This window comes from Anabrus simplex, chromosome 2 (genome assembly GCF_040414725.1).
Source record: "Anabrus simplex isolate iqAnaSimp1 chromosome 2, ASM4041472v1, whole genome shotgun sequence".
Lineage (NCBI taxonomy): Eukaryota > Metazoa > Arthropoda > Insecta > Orthoptera > Tettigoniidae > Anabrus > Anabrus simplex.
In genome coordinates this window covers 867,010,706-867,027,150 of record NC_090266.1, presented here as the reverse complement: position 1 = coordinate 867,027,150, position 16,445 = coordinate 867,010,706, and the positions used below count along the sequence as shown (strand labels likewise).

Here is a 16,445-nt window from a genome sequence, read left to right as displayed (position 1 = left end):
TACTGTTAGGAAATATTACATTTACTATAACATCTACGACTTTGGTAACAGTTCTGCAAATAATTGATTTTGATGTCCCATGCATTGCTGTTACACAGTACAGCTGGGCACCATTTACTAAAAAATGTAAACATAAAAGAATTTGTTCTTTTTCAGAAAGGAATTTACTTCTTTATGTTTCAATAAATGACCGATCATTTCTAGAATATAGTCAGCCTCTATTGGGATAATACGAAATCACTCGCGATATTACGTCGAAGTGAGGTTATGAAAATTAATCCTGTCCTTGTACGTTCTATTATTGGATTCTGCATCACTGTCCTCACTTGATGCTAACAAAAGCTCACGTCGTAACGTGTTCATATCACTAAGCCAAATTCTACGCCGAGAAACTATAGTACATACTTGTTAATTAACATATGAAAAGGGAATCATCTCTTTGCAAGATTTATGAAAACTTTTCACTTCATTTCTTTGCACTTTGCATTTCTGTACCAATGGAGGAACATAACAGGCTTGAAAAGTGAGAAGATTTCTAACTTTTCACTTTTCACTTTGCAAGCTAAATCTGAAAAGCAATGGTGGAACAAAATCTGAACTGAAAAGTGCAAAGTGCAAAGTTCGTTCATGGAATAGGCCCCTGGTCATCAAAACTCGGCAGTGAAAAGGTTTATAAATCTTAGTATAGAAGCTACCAGTCTAGTGTTAATTTATCTTACCACCCAGCCAACTCGTCACAATACGATACCCTTATCCTTTTTCTCTACGGGTTGAGTATGAAGCAAGCCAAATCTTTATAGCGCGTTTTTACGACTGTATGCCCTTCCCGACGTCAACCTGATCAGAGGAATTAACGAGATGAAACGAATGGCGTGATATGAGTAACTAAAACCGACTATATTTACTTTATATGTAGGCCTAAAATTTTGTTCACCATTTATTGTCTTTTTTAATTTAGAAATACTGCCCTTTAACAAAAATAGCCAGTATAACTCAAATACATTCATAAGTTTGTTAAAGAACAGTGTAGAATGTTTACATGTACAAGTTATAGCTCTATATAGCCTAGAAGTCATGAGTACACTGCACAAAATTTGAGGTTATCACATAATGGACCCCATTTTACTTTTTTGGCTGTAAAGTGGGAGAAAAAAAGGGGTTCTAAAACGCGAGTAAATATGGTATCATCCACAAATCTTAGCAATTTTTGTTTTCCTCTCCTTGAACAGAGATTTCTTTTTCGAATTTCAATTTGGTTATCTTGATCACCTGTTCTATATGAACTGCACCATGCATAGTTTCTAAATAGTTTTTTCTCATTCATATTCCTCAATTCCAACAGCTGTAGTTTGACTGATATGCATTATCTGATCTAAATCCCAAAGTTTGTAATTTCATGAGAAGACATTTAATTCATCTCACCTGTTGGCCACCACCTTTAGGATTCAGGGCTTCAAAGTTCCTTGTAAGAATGAACTTGTAGTATTTTTTCTGCATTGGAGACAGTTCGACTCTCACAATGAACTCAGACTTTGAGGGCATACTCTGAAATGAAAGGCAATTATATTATCCAATTATCACTCAGCAAGTAAGCTACAGTATCAAAATTTGAGTTTTCTAACCTTTAGTACATCTGCCTTCAGTCGTCTCAGCATGTGTGGTCCCAACATTTCGTGCAATTTCTTGACTTGATCTTCTTTGGAAATATCAGCAAATTCATTTTGAAACGCAGAAAGATCATTGAATTTTTCCTTACATAAGAAATTGAGCAAATGAAACAGTTCTTCAAGATTATTCTGGAGAGGAGTTCCTGTCAGCAACAATTTATACTGGATGTTGTATGAAGCCAGCAGACGGAAAAACTAGAAAGAAAGATTAAAAAATGTTAACGGTGAAGTTGTCTGTAAATATATATATTTTGAGGGACTAGTTCATTACAAAAGAATCAATATCAAGTTAAGTTATACAAGTCCAATTTGCTTCAATCAACACATTTTATTACGAGTTAATACATTTGTTCTACTGTTCATTAGGCACTATAGTGAAAGTTCTCAGCCAATTGAAGAAGTAGCAAGGTGTTTTCTTCCAAGCTGACATATTTTAGCACCTTCAAATAACACAAGACTGAGCTGGGATCAGCCCTGTCAACTTGAGCTAAGAAGGCCCATCTGAGCATCACAGCCCAGCCAGCAGAAAAAGCTTGTATCTCTCTGAGGAATAGAAGAACTACCGGTACCATACATATATGAATAATCCTAGCATATTGGTTTCAAAACTTGGCAGCAAAAGGTTGGGTTATGTGTATCATTTGTGTCATAGCTGGTACAGGTCATACAGAAATCTGGAAGTAGGCATTTGTCTGCCCACTTTGATAGCAACTCTGTTCCCACTGTAACCGAGAAGCGTGGCATGTACAAATCATGTCATTCATGTGGCATCAGTTTAAGTAGTAGCATATGTTTAGGATGGCTTGAGTGAGTTCTTGTTGTAGGTTGTTCACGACTAATGAAAAGCTCGACATTACTGAAGAGGCAGAGCAAATTGGTAATCATACAGCATGAAGTAGGTATGAAGAGGTCACTTTGTGGACACAAAGCCTAGTTTCCAGAAATCAAAAACAGGACATGCAAATTGTGTAACTGAAAAGAGACTGTTTGGATATGCAGTCACAAGTGAAATGTGTTTGTTGAAAGCTACACTATGGAATGTAGTGCTAGCTGAGGATCTCGCGCATGTTTCCGAAAGAAATAACTTAGATTTTTGTAGTAAAAATAACAATGCGCATGTCCCCTGAACAATTATCAGAAAAGATAGCCAATTTCCACATATCTGTTTTGGGCTTGCGCCAGAAAAATTCGTATTTACTCTCACAAATTAGTTATGCAGATCAGATGCCAGTATAATTTGAAATGGCGCTGAACTATACTAATGAAGAATGAGAATTGATGAGTTGGTTCAAAATTTATTTTACCGCAGAATTCACAGTTTTCAACACAAATACTTAACAAAGCAACAAATTACATGTAGCAAAAAAAAAAAAAAAAAAATCAAGAATTTCCCCTTCTAAAATTAGGGTGCAGAAATGCACAGACAACAGGAATGATTCGATAATTTGTGTATATATGGTAATTGATTTTAATTATGTAACTAAAATATCATCATAAATTATATTACGAGCTATGTCTAAACAAATCTACCACCACACTTTTCCAAAATTACCGTAAATCCCTGAATACAAGAAGATGCCCAGGTGGTCCACTGATTACAGAATTCAATATTTGCTCTTAACCACCTTGAAACACTTTCTAGGTAGAGTGTACTCTCAATAATTTGAGTCCTGATAATTCATTTTGCAGTTAATTCATTGGTCTCAAACAATAATTATAAAGTCCTATTTCTGACCTTAACTAAGCATCATACACAGTAAAATAATCTGCGTGATTTAAAGTAATTTTAATACAACACGATTCACGGAGATGAAATTAAAGCGATCTGAAAAGACTGCACTTAGTTTCTTTTTGGCTAGTGGTTTAACATGCACTAACACATTGAAAGTTTTCAGCAAGGTAAGGATGGGAAAGGTAGTGGCCGTGTTCTTAAGGTACAGCCCCAGCACCTGCCCAGTATAAAAATGGGAAACCATGGAAAACCATCTTCAGGGCTGCCAATGGTTGGATTCGAACTTACCGTTTTTCCCTGCATAATCATCTCCACCGCGTAATCGTCACATCCTTTATTTTCAATAAAAAAAATTGGACTTTAAACATTTCATAGCATAATCGTCACACGTCCAAATTTTCTTCACCAATCTGGTTAAAAGGTAAATGGAACTGCAATGTATGTTGCACATGAATGCGCAATTTAAATACGTGTATGGTTTATGGGCAATTTGGCAACACAGTCACATTTGCAAGATGTTGCACAACGTATAAATAACTAATACCGGTATATGTACGACGCATGGCTTACCGGTAGACTATTGGCAGTCTGACAACGTGGTCGCGAAACAGTGTACAATTTATTCACCACCTGCATATTATAAGTTCTCATTTGAAATACGTAAGACTGTAAGTTATCGCTTATCGGCAACATCGCTAGGAAATACCGGTACCAACACACACTTGTCTTCTAATAGACAGGAGGTCCGATAGAATTCTGCGTTATTACAACCACCCGCTGCCCGGCGCAACAGTCGCGAAGGACCTTGGCCTAGCAAGCGACCGCTGCACAACCCGAAGGCCTGCAGATTATGAGGTGTTGTGTGGTCAGCAGTGGTCCTCACGGCCGTTATTCTTAGCTCTCTAGACCGGGGCGCCACCTCACCGACGGATAGCTCCTCAATTGTAATAACGTAGGTTGAGTGGACCTCCAACCAGCCCTCAGATACAGGTAAAATTCCCTGACCCGGCCGTGACTTGAACCCAGGGCCTCCGTGTAAGGGGCAGGCACGCTACCCTTACACCATGGGGCCGGCTCCTGCGTTACTGCACATGAAGTGAAATCCAAGACGATAACGCAGATTTCCACGGAATTATTCAGCTCACGGTCAGCCGAATTATTTACGATGTCTCAGTTGTCATCGCTAGACTCTTATCTTACTACTACGTCGTAAGTATCCGGGCGTGGGATGAAAACTTTTACCCAAGCAGTCAAGATAATTATTATCCAATGGTATTAAAGTTTTATTTTATAAATTCGTCAGTAATATAAAGTAAAATCATCAATAACTGGGAAGAAATATTAACCTAATTAGACTATCATATGTATAAAAGAAATTGAAAAAATGAATGTTTGTTACGGATGTCTCGGAACACGGTCATCTACAGTAGATCTACACCGCGCTAGCTAGAGCGATGTATGAAGACGTCCGTGATAAATTGCTGCATGCTTCCATGCTGCCTAACAGTATTGGCTGCTCTGGAATGGATAGATCACAGTAGACATGTGTGCATGAGAATTTAAGTTTTTAATTTGTGTTTGGGGTGTTTGTAGAAATAATTTGTTTTAATAGTGAACAATTACGGAAAGTCATTTATATTGCAAAACATTAACATGTGAAGCACTTATAAGCGATTATGGGTAAATATTGAAACTATTCTGCGGGCTTCAAGCTAAGCGTAATTGCCTTCGCTGAACAGCACGGGAACAGAGCTGCAGAAAGAAAATTTTTAGTGAGTGAAAAGTTGGTGCGTGACTGGCGGAAATAAAAAACCAAGCTAAAAAGCATAAACCCTTCTAGACGCGCGTTTAGAGGTCCTAAAACAGGGAAGTTTCCTATAATTGACGAAGAAGTGTTTATGTACGTCAATGAAATACGTAGCAATGGCTGCAGTGTAATCATATGAAACGTTACAACTTAAGGGACGGGAGGTAGCACGCAAACACAACATAACTCAGTTTAAGGCGAGTCGTGGGTGGATTAAGGGGTTCAAGCGACGACACAATCTGTCAGTGCGAAGGAGAACTACACTAAGCCAAAAGTTGCCTGCTGATTACATGGACAAGATAGTAAATTTTCACCGATTTGTCATACGTTTGTGCAAGGAAACTTCGTACTTGCTTTCTCAAATCGGTAATGCCGATCAGACTCCAATCTTTTTTGATATGCCTCGCAACAGCACTATTGCGCTAAAAGGATCACCGAGTGTATTAATGAAAACCAGCGGTAGTGAGAAGCTGCGATGCACGGCAATGCTAGCCATTACAGCTGACAGAAGAAAGTTGCCACCTAACATCATTTTCAGGAGGAAAACGATGCCTAAGATTATACAGTTTCCCCATGGAATTCATGTACGAGTGCAACCAAAGGGTCGGATGCACGTAGAAGTCGTGCTGGACTGGGTTAAAACTGTGTGGGATAGAAGACCCGGTGCACTACTAAAACAACCAGTTCTGTTTGTTTTAGATAGTTTCTGAGGTCACCTTGTGAATGAAATGAAGCAACTTCTCAGTAAAAATAAGACATGACAGATAGTCATTTCTGGTGGCCTAACATCTGCTTTGCAGCCACTAGTCGTATGTATTAATAAACCCTTTAAAGACCACTTATGTCTATTTTACAACGAGTGGATGATGAGCGGCGATCAGCAATTGACGCCCGCTGGAAATATCAGGCGTCCACCTTTGGACTTGTTATGCTCGTGAGTGATGAAGAGTTGGGATCTTATACCACCTGAACTAGTCTTCAAGAGCTTAAAAGGACTAGGATTTCGAATGCACTAGACGGATCCAAAGATGACGCAGTGTGGCAGAGAGATGAAGAATCTGATACTGGTATTAACAGCGGCGAGGACGGCGCATCAGATACCGAAACCTGCGATAGCGACACAGAAGATTTAGAATAAAGTGTGTACCGGTAAGTCCGTATTTCACAACAAAGCGATAATTTTTTGCAAGTGTAATATTTTAACTTTAATACTCAAATTAATGACAATTAACTTAATACGTTCATTTTTATTTTCAGGTTGGAAAAAACGTTCGCCGAATTGTTGCGAATAATTATGAATTTTGTTTTAGACTATTTTAAGTATTTTGATGTATAAACGCGAGTATTATGTGCATCCTAAATTTGTATCAAATAGAATTGTTATAAATTTTTTTTAGTAATACAAATACTGGTATTAAAAATTCTTCGTATAATGGTCGCACCCTACTATTTTTTCGAAAATTTTGGTATAAAAAGTGCGACGATTATGCCGGGAAATACTACCATCTCCCAAATGAAAGCTCATAGATACGCCCCTAACCGCACAGCCAGCACACACTGCATTACACATCACTGCCCTGCGGTGTAACACTAGTCGGACTCAGAAGTTCAGATACTCAAGTTGTTTAAATTTTATTCTATAAAAAATTAATGGGTGCGCCAATCCCAAACCTAATTGCACCAAATTATAGCTCCATTCTTTCTGTGTTTAACAGCGGTATACAACTTTTCTTGCCGTATTAGTTTCTGCAGTTGTTGTAATCAGAACCAAAAAAAAAAAAAAAAAAAAAAAAGGGCTTTTTTGGTATTCTATGTACAAACCCTGGCTTTAAACATCAAAACAAATCATCACAGCAACACAAGTCATCCGAATGTGATGAGATTGTAATGTGTCATATCCATAAGTCTCAAAGAAGATTTCAAATTTACAATAGTCATCACTATCGATTAAAAAGTAGTTATCAGTTTAATTTGTAATGGGTTTTTCAGTTCTGTGAAGTCAGACAAAGCTGTGATTAACATCGTTATGAGCACTGTAATTGCTGTTTTATAACTGATTTTATAGAAAACCTAAATGAATCCATACATTTTATACAGATTACTATTTGAGTGGGAAACTAAGCAGGCGCCAACAGCAACACGATGACTGTACTGAGAGTGCAGGGTTGCCGCATTGCTGCACTCTGTTTATTTTCACCTGTTATTCCCGCTCAGGCCTGTAGTGTCTGGAATTCATCAAAAGTATGTGATATCTGTTGTTCCCATTCGGGAACCTCAGTTTTCAGAAGGAGAGTTTGTGATGATTCCAAGTGTGATCCGAGATTTTTACCTGGTGCTGAGCTATGTTTTGTTGGTAATAAAAGAAATAGCGATTACCACAACGGAATGAACACTACCCATTTTGAGGAGTGGTTCAGGAAAATTTTAAAAAGCCTTTTGCCAGCAAATCAGCCGTTGTTATTAACCAAGTACCATATCACACGACAGATCCATCTACAAGGAATCACACTGTATGTGGTGGAGCAAAATGGAGACTACATCTTGCCTTACTGAGAGAAATATTTCATCACCTCTCTTATGTCCAGCTCCATGGCTAAGTGGTTAGCGTGCTGGCCTTTGGTCACAGGGGTCCCGGGTTCGATTCCCGGCAGGGTAGGAATTTTAACCATCATTGGTTAATTTTGCTGGCATGGGGGATGGGTGTAAGTGTTGTCTTCATCATCATTTCATCCTCATCAAGACGTGCAGGTCACCTACGGGAGTCAAATCAGAAGACCTGCACCTGGCGAGTCGAACATGTCCTCGGACACTGCCGGCACTAAAAGCCATATGCCATTTCATTGCCTCTTATAACAAAAGGTATGACCAGCTTACGAAATCAGAGCCACAATAACTGACCATGCTTTGATTACACTTTGTGATACCTCAAAACTCGACTTACTAACAAAACAACTCTGTTCTGATACAAGGTTAGTTTCACAGCCTTGCTCACTCCTAATTGAATGCAACTGAGCTAATTTGGGTGTATGTTAAGGGGAAAGTGTCAAAAGTAAATATCACCAATGCCACTGAAAGAGGGAGACGCATGGAAAAAATTATCTATGCACTAAAGCTTTTCTCTTGGCAACTCCTGAAATGTTATTCAGCAAGCCCAGAAAACAGAGTACCATTATCGAGATGATGATGAATTTCCTGACATCCCTCGGATTGAACCCATTATAATTAACATGGATTCAAGCTCTGATTCGGCAGGAACAGACATCATTGATGAGGACATTTTATAACAATGAATTGTTTACCTTTTTTGGTACACATATAAATAAGAATGGCAATGATTAAATGTGACTATAAATATTATGTTCATATCAAAAATGACGATACTGTTTAAACAATACACAACTCACCATTTAAAACCTGTCCTTGGAGGTCCAAAACTCTCATGTAAAAAGGTGATGGGAAATTGTTGATGTTTAATTTTGTTACATATTATTCCAGTTTTAACCCTCAATTAGTCACGCACAGAGATTTCCTCCAGGCCTGTTATACTTCGCATGACAGAATTTGTTACCTTCAACTGGCAAAGCTGTCCACCCCTATACCTTCCTTTTCATTCATTTGGGATCATCCTGTGTGGAATTCGTCATTGCAGCTCATAACCTGTGGCAGGGAAGGGACATACCTGAGACTGTTGTCTGAGCCCGGACATTTCCTCCGTGCACGACTAATAAGGGTGCTTCTGTACTTTCTGCGTGTGTGGTTTTCCTTTCTTTATTGTGTGTTTATAATTGTAATTTACTGCCAAAGGCCGTTGGTAAGCAACATTTTATGTTCAATAAGATCAATTTTAAGGAAACATACCTACCAATCATTGCACTTTTTGGATTGTATATTACTGAGCAGCTAATAAGGATTTGTTTTTCTTTACTGAATATTCCTTTGAATCTCGTGCATAACTGACCTGAGCATGTACTAGCATTATTCAAAGTCTTTCTCTTCTAAGTCACACTGTAACAGCATTTTTGTTATACTTTTTGTAGCAAGGTGGTTTCACGAGAGAAGGAACAGAGAAGAAACTTACTTGAAAAAATTCCAGATGAATCAGATGTTTGTCAGATTAGCATGAAGATGATGTTTTAGAATTAAGTGGTCACCCTTCACAAAGTGAAATTAGTAAGCTAATACATCCAGTAGTGAACTTGTCATCGTTTCGATTTTTTATGTAAACATGGGTGGAAGGGGATTTATGCTGTCAGAGATGGCCTCTATCACTGTTTGCCCCCATACATATTGGAGCAATAAATCTCTATATAATTTTTCCTGGCAAACTGAAAAGATGACACGAACTGGGAAGGCACTTCTGAAAATTTTGTCTCGTGAACTGCACGTTTTATTGGAAGATGAGACATTCGTAACCCTACGTTCCATGACAGTAAAAGACAAAAAATAAGCAACTTGCTGAAATTGAAGGTGAAACACAGCGCCCTGGAAATGCAAACCAAAGAAGTTGGTGCTGTGCTTTTTGTATGTACAAACAGAACAGATCTTCAAGAGTGTCATCAATGTCGTGTCGAAGGTTCCTGTGCACAGAACATAGAGTGATGTTCTATGCGGATTGTGCATACAATGGGGATTCTCAAGAAGACGAGAATTTCAATTAATGAAATTAAATACTTTCATACATGGGATGAACTTACGTCCCACATAGAGGAAGTTTGGAAGTAGCAGAAAGGGAAGAGGTAGGAAAGGGAAATGTGGAGTAGTGGATAGGAAAAGACAGGTGGAACAGGGTCATGGGATGGAGAAAAGGGAGGACAAAGTAGCTTCTGCAGCTGTCAGGAAAGATAGGACTGACCAGGAGGGGAGGGGATCAAATGAGGTGGGTAGGGTTGAGACTCGGGTCATGGGGGATTCTACGGTCAGACATGTCGGGAAAGTGTGTGGAGGAAAGGGTACCAGGATAGAGTGTTACCCAGGAATCAGGTTAATGCAGATGTTGAGGAAGGTAGAAGAGAAGAAGGAGGGAAAGGAGAAGATGGTAGTGTTTCATGTTGGTACTAACAATGTAAGACAAGCAGGTATAAGTACCAACATAGTTGCGGATGTGTGGGATCTGGTAAATGCAGCACGGGTCAAGTTTAAGGAAGCGGAGATTGTTATCAGTGGAATATTGTGTAGGAGGGATACTGACTGGAAGGTGATTGTGGATGTAAATGAGACTATGGAGTGGGTATGTGGGAAACTGGGAGTGAAATTTCTAGATCCTAATGGGTGGGTAGGAGATAGGGAACTGCGCTCAGATGGCCTTCACTTAAACCGCAGTGATACATACAAGTTAGGAAATTTGTTTAGAAGGGTTATAGGGAGGTACATTCAGGGAAAGAGGATGGTCTAGGGAGCGGTGATAATGGTACAGAGATCTGGAAGTCAAGTAGGGATGACATCAAAATACTAGTGTTGAACTGTAGAAATGTTGTAAAGAAAGGAATAGAATTAAGTAATTTAATAGATATATACTTACCAGACATTGTAATAGGAGTTGAATCATGGCTGAGAAATGATATAATGGATGCAGAAATTTTCTCATGGAAATGGAGGGTGTATCGTAGAGATAGGATAAGAATGGTAGGAGGGGGAGTATTCATTCTCATGAAAGAAGAATTTGTAAGCTACGAAAAAGTTAAAGACGACAAGCACGAAATTCTACGGGTAAGGCTCATTTCTAAAGATAATAGGCAACTAGATGTCTTTGGAGTGTACAGACCGGGAAAGGGTAGCGCAGATGCTGATTCAGAATTATTTGATAAGATAATCAGCTATGTGGGAAACGATAAGGAAAGAAATGTGATCGTAGCGGGTGATCTCAATTTACCAAATGTCAATTGGGAAGGTAATGCGAATGACAGGAAGCATGACCAACAAATGGCAAATAAGTTAATATGGGAAGGGCACCTGATTCAGAAAGTGATGGAACCAACTAGAGGGAAGAATATTCTGGATGTGGTGCTGGTAAAACCCGATGCGCACTATAGAGAAACCGAAGTAATAGATGGTATTAGTGATCACGAAGCTGTTTTTGTGGTAATTAAAAATAAATGTGAAAGAAAGGAAGAGATTAAAATTAGGACTGTTAGGCTGTACCGTATGGCTGATAAAACAGGCATGAGGGAGTTTTTAATAAGTAACTATGATCAGTGGAAAACGGTAAATAAAAATGTAAACAGACTCTAGGATGGGTTTAAAGCAATAGTTGAGGAATGTGAAAATAGGTTTGTACCTACAAAGGTGGTAAGGAATGGTGAAGATCCACTATATTATAACAGGGAAATAAAGACACTAAGAAGGAGGAGCAGGTTGGAAAGAAATAGAGTTGGAAATGGCTGTGGAAGTAAGGAGAAATTGAAGGAACTTACTAGGAAATTGAATCTAGCAAAGAAGTCAACTAAGGATAACATGATGGCAAGCATAATTGGTGGCCACACTAATTTTAGTGAAAAATGGAAGAGTATGTATAGGTACTTTAAGGCAGAAACAGGTTCCAAGAAGGACATTCCAGGAATAATTAATGTACAAGGGGTGTGTGTATGCGAGGATCTTCAAAAGGCGGAAGTATTCAGTCAGCAGTATGAAAAGATTGTTGGTTACAAGGCTAATGTCAAGATAGAGGAGATGACTAATACTAAAGAAGTATTAAAATTTACCTATGACAGCAATGACATTTACAGTAAGATACAAAAGATGGAAACTAGAAAGGCAGCTGGAATTGATAAGGTTTCAGGGGATATACTAAAGACAATGGGTTGGGATATAGTACCATATCTGAAGTACTTGTTTGATTTTTGTTTGCATGAAGGAACTTTACCAAATGAATGGAGAGTTGCAATAGTAGCCCCTGTATATAAAGGAAAGGGTGATAGGCAAAAAGGTGAAAATTACAGGCCAGTCAGTTTGACAGGCGTTGTATGTAAGCTTTGGGAAAGCATTCTTTCTGATTATATAAGACATGTTTGCAAAAATTAATAAATGGTTTGATAGAAGGCAGTTTGGGTTTAGGAAAGGTTATTCCACTGAAGCTCAGCTTGTAGGATTCCAGCAAGATATAGCAGATATCCCGGATTCAGGAGGTCAATTGGACTGTATTGCGATTGACTTATCTAAGGCATTTGATAGGGTAGATCATGGGAGACTACTGGCAACAATGAGTGAAATTGGACTTGACAAAAGAGTGACTGAATGGGTGGCTCTGTTTCTAGAAAATAGAACTCAGAGAATTAGAGTAGGTGAGGCTTTATCTGTCCCTGTAAAAATTAAGAGGGGAATTCCTCAAGGCAGTATTATTGGACCTTCATGTTTTCTTATATATATCAGTGATATGTGTAAAGAAGTGGAATCAGAGATAAGGCTTTTCGCAGATGATGTTATTCTGTACAGAGTAATAAATAAGTTACAAGATTGTGAGCAATTGCAAAATGACCTCGATAATGTTGTGAGATGGACCGTAGGCAATGGTATGATGATAAACGGGGATAAAATTAAGGTTGTGAGTTTCACAAATAGGAAGAGTCCTCTCAGTTTTAATTACTGTATTGATGGGGTGAAAGTTCCCTTTGGGGATCATTGTAAATACCTAGGTATTAATATAAGGAAAGATCTTCATTGGGGTAATTACATAAATATGATTGTAAATAAAGGGTACAGATCTCTGCACATGGTTATGAGTGTATTTAGGGGTTGTAGTAAGGATGTAAAGGAGAGAGCATATTTGTCTCTTGTGAGACCACAACAAGAGTATGGTTCCAGTGTATGGGACCCTCACCAGGATTACTTGATTCAGGAACTGGAAAAAATCCAAAGAAAAGCAGCTCGATTTGTTCTGGGCGATTTCCGACAAAAGAGTAGCGTTACAAGAATGTTGCAAAGTTTGGACTGGGAAGACTTGCGAGAAAGACGAGCAGCTCGACTAAGTGGTATGTTCAGAGCTGTCAGTGGAGAGATGGCGTGGGAGGACATCAGTAGACGAATACGTTTGGATGGTGTCTTTAAAAGTAGAAAAGATCACAATATGAAGATAAAGCTGGAATTCAAGAGGACAAATTGGGGCAAATATTCTTTTATAGGAAGGGGAGTTAGGGATTGGAATAACTTACCAAGGGAGATGTTCAATAAATTTCCAATTTCTTTGCTATCATTTAAGAAAAGGCTAGGAAAACAACAGATAGGGAATCTGCCACCTGGGCGACTGCCCTAAATGCAGATCAGTGGTGACTGATTGATTGGCATGGTTATAAAAATGTCTGAATCAGCGACTACATTTTGGACATTCTTGCGTTTTACTTAAGAGTGGAAAATGTATTGTTCAATTTTGGATAACAAGTTCAGCAAGGGTACAGAATTTTCATTTAATTAAAACAAACTTTCAGAATGTTTTCTCCCTCACTCACACCGTAGGAGGGTTCTGAGGGACGTGAAGTTCCTGTGCTGATCTCAAAATCCTCTTCCATTCTTTTCGATCTTGAGCCTGCTCTGCCCAGTTATCAATTTAGAGGGTCCAGCATACCTTGTTTATCTCCTTCTTCCAGGTGTTTTGGGGTCTTCCTGAAGGTCTTTTCCCATTAAGAGATCCCTTGTATAGATCAACTGGTGCTCTGTTAATCCTGCATCATCAGTACATGTCCAGCCCAGCGCAGTCTGTTGGATTTTAATCACACCCATTATAGTGTGTTGTTGAGAAAGGGTGTAAATCTTATAGCGAGATCTTTTCTGCCAGCTTTGAGAGACAGGATCGAACTGTGGGCCAAATATTTTTCAATAAACTTTATGCTCAAAGACTTCCAACTGCTGCTGCTCTTTCTTGGTTATTTTCTATGTACCAATATAAATGGTCCTTTATGGGACATTATCAATTTTCCAGCTAACTCATTCCTGGTTGCCAGAGTTTCACCCCGTGTGCTAAGTTGGGCTCATCAGTTGGTACAAATAGAATCAATCCAAGATGACTCGGAAACAGGAACATCCACAAGATGTATGGAACTGTCAACACAATTAAAAGAGATTTTAACCAAGACCGAGTATTATGAGAGCTATGGGTGAAACATGTACCTGACCTGATAAGTCTACATAAATTCATGTAGATTCAAAAAACGTTAAAAGTGGAAAGTATTGAATAGATGGTTTTATTATATTATCTTTGAGATTCTATGCCTAGCATCATCTTCAATATGGAACAATAATGAGAGTTCTTACTTGTAATTTGGTAGCCAACCAAGCAAAATGCCGTTTAAATAGGTACTTCAACCTTCAGGTCAAGATTTGTAAACTAACAAAAGACATAGCCTTTTTAAAACAGTGCCTAGAACTAAAATTGATCCCAAAGTTTTTGAAGCCTACACAGCGAAAAAACTTAACTAACCAAAGTTTGATTAGAGTTCAAAACAAAGTCAACGGCATTTGGTTAAAAAATGAAATTAAAGCGTCATATAAAAAGAAGACACTTTTAAATTTGCAGTTATATAAAGATCATTTAGCGTTAGCTCAGGCTTTACATCCGTTAGAATGGAACTCTTTCCAACTACATGTGGACAATAAATTGATTGTTTTGTTGGATAGGAAGCAAGCTACTCTTGACTAGAAACTATCCCAATTAAAAGCATCTCAATTACGGTTTCCTAAGCGTAATTTAGACACGCAAAAAGCAGTTCCCTCTCAGGACAACACACCTACAGAAGTTAATTTGACAGACGTTTAATTCTCTGAAGAAGAGATGGAGATCTTAAATAGAGGCTTAAAAGATAACTGGCCTAGCAAGAAAAAAGAAACTGATATTATCAATACAGTAGCTGAGATCGAGGCTAACATTTCTAAACTCCCTTTGCAGACACAAAATGATACCAGATTTGAAGTAAAAAAGAAATTACCAAAATTAGCGGAAGAATTAAATGCAAATTTTAATTTCAACCACAACAAATTAAGCCAGAACGTAAAAAAGTAAATAGATGACAATAACATTATAGTCAAAGGAGGATCCACAGTTCTCCTAGATCAAAACACATACGTTCAAAAAACAGAAGAATTTTTACGGACAAAATTTACACAATAATCAACAAAGATCCAACCACAAGAATTCAGCGTTATCTAAAAATTTGAATAAGAAGTTCTAACTTTCTTTTCACTGAACAGGAACAACAAAAAATATTTAATATGAATCCTAGTATTCTGACAGCCAGAGCCTTACCCAAGATTCATAAGAACGACAATCCAATACGCCCTATTATAAATTGTAGAAACAGCCCCACCTATAATGTATCAAAATTCATTCACGGCTTCCCAAAATAAATTACTTATTTAATAATAAACATCCCTTAAAAAATTCAGTTACCTTTTGCAAAATTCTAAACAAGTTTAACCTGCGGCCTAATCACACAATGTGCTCCTATGATGTCGTAAATATGTACCTAAACATCCCTACCAACGAAACCGTAAGAAGCATCAATGATAATATCAATAAACACAGCGGCCTTAGTAAGATGGAAATTGAAGAATTCATGAAGATTTTAAATTTTGTCCTAAACAACAACTATCTCTCTTTCAATGAAAAATTTTACCAGCAAAAGGGCTTAGCGATGGGCGACCCCCTTTCTGGCATCCTAGCAGACATTTATATGGATACAATAGAACACACAAAAATGATAACACAAATAAAAGGCGTATGTTTATGGCTCTGATCTGCAGACGATACTTTTGTAATTTTCGACAAAGATGTCGCTAATAGTGGCGAGATTCGAGTCCCTAAACAAAATTTATCCCAATGTTAAGTTAACTAAAGAGGACGAGGTCAAGAATTCCCTAAACTTTTTGGATTTAACAGTTACACGCGCACATAATACCTTCAATTTTCGAATATACAGGAAACCTACACACTCTCCCCTAGCTATTATGAATTCATCCCTACACCCCAAGTCCCAAAAACAAGCCTCTTTCTATAATTTAATTTATAGAGCCTTTAAAATTCCAACTGAAATACATAAGGAATCTGGCTCAACTCAACGGGTTTAAAATTGATATGGTAAACTGTTTAATTAATAAAATCGAAATTAAATTGTCCACTAATCTCGTCCTGGACAAACCTAAAAAAAACCTAGTTTCGCCACATTCACATATACCGGGCAAGTTGGCCATGCGCGCGGCTGTGAGGTTGCATCCGGGAGACCGTGGGTTCGAGCCACCTGTCGGCAGCCCAGAAGAT

At 38.2% G+C, this 16,445-nt stretch overlaps 1 protein-coding gene across 5 annotated transcripts in view; it reads right to left on the bottom strand.

The window, feature by feature from the left end:
• Positions 1–16,445, bottom strand: part of Mi-2 (chromodomain-helicase-DNA-binding protein Mi-2 homolog) — a 743,946-nt gene that overhangs the window by 285,504 nt on the left and 441,997 nt on the right. For all 5 annotated transcript variants that reach the window (XM_067141602.2, XM_067141598.2, XM_067141599.2 and 2 more), the window contains exons 18-19: positions 1,623–1,862; positions 1,423–1,545 (exon numbers count right to left, since the gene is read on the bottom strand). In XM_067141602.2, the coding sequence (XP_066997703.2) occupies positions 1,423–1,545; positions 1,623–1,862 (363 nt within the window). The remainder of the gene's footprint in view (positions 1–1,422; positions 1,546–1,622; positions 1,863–16,445) is intronic.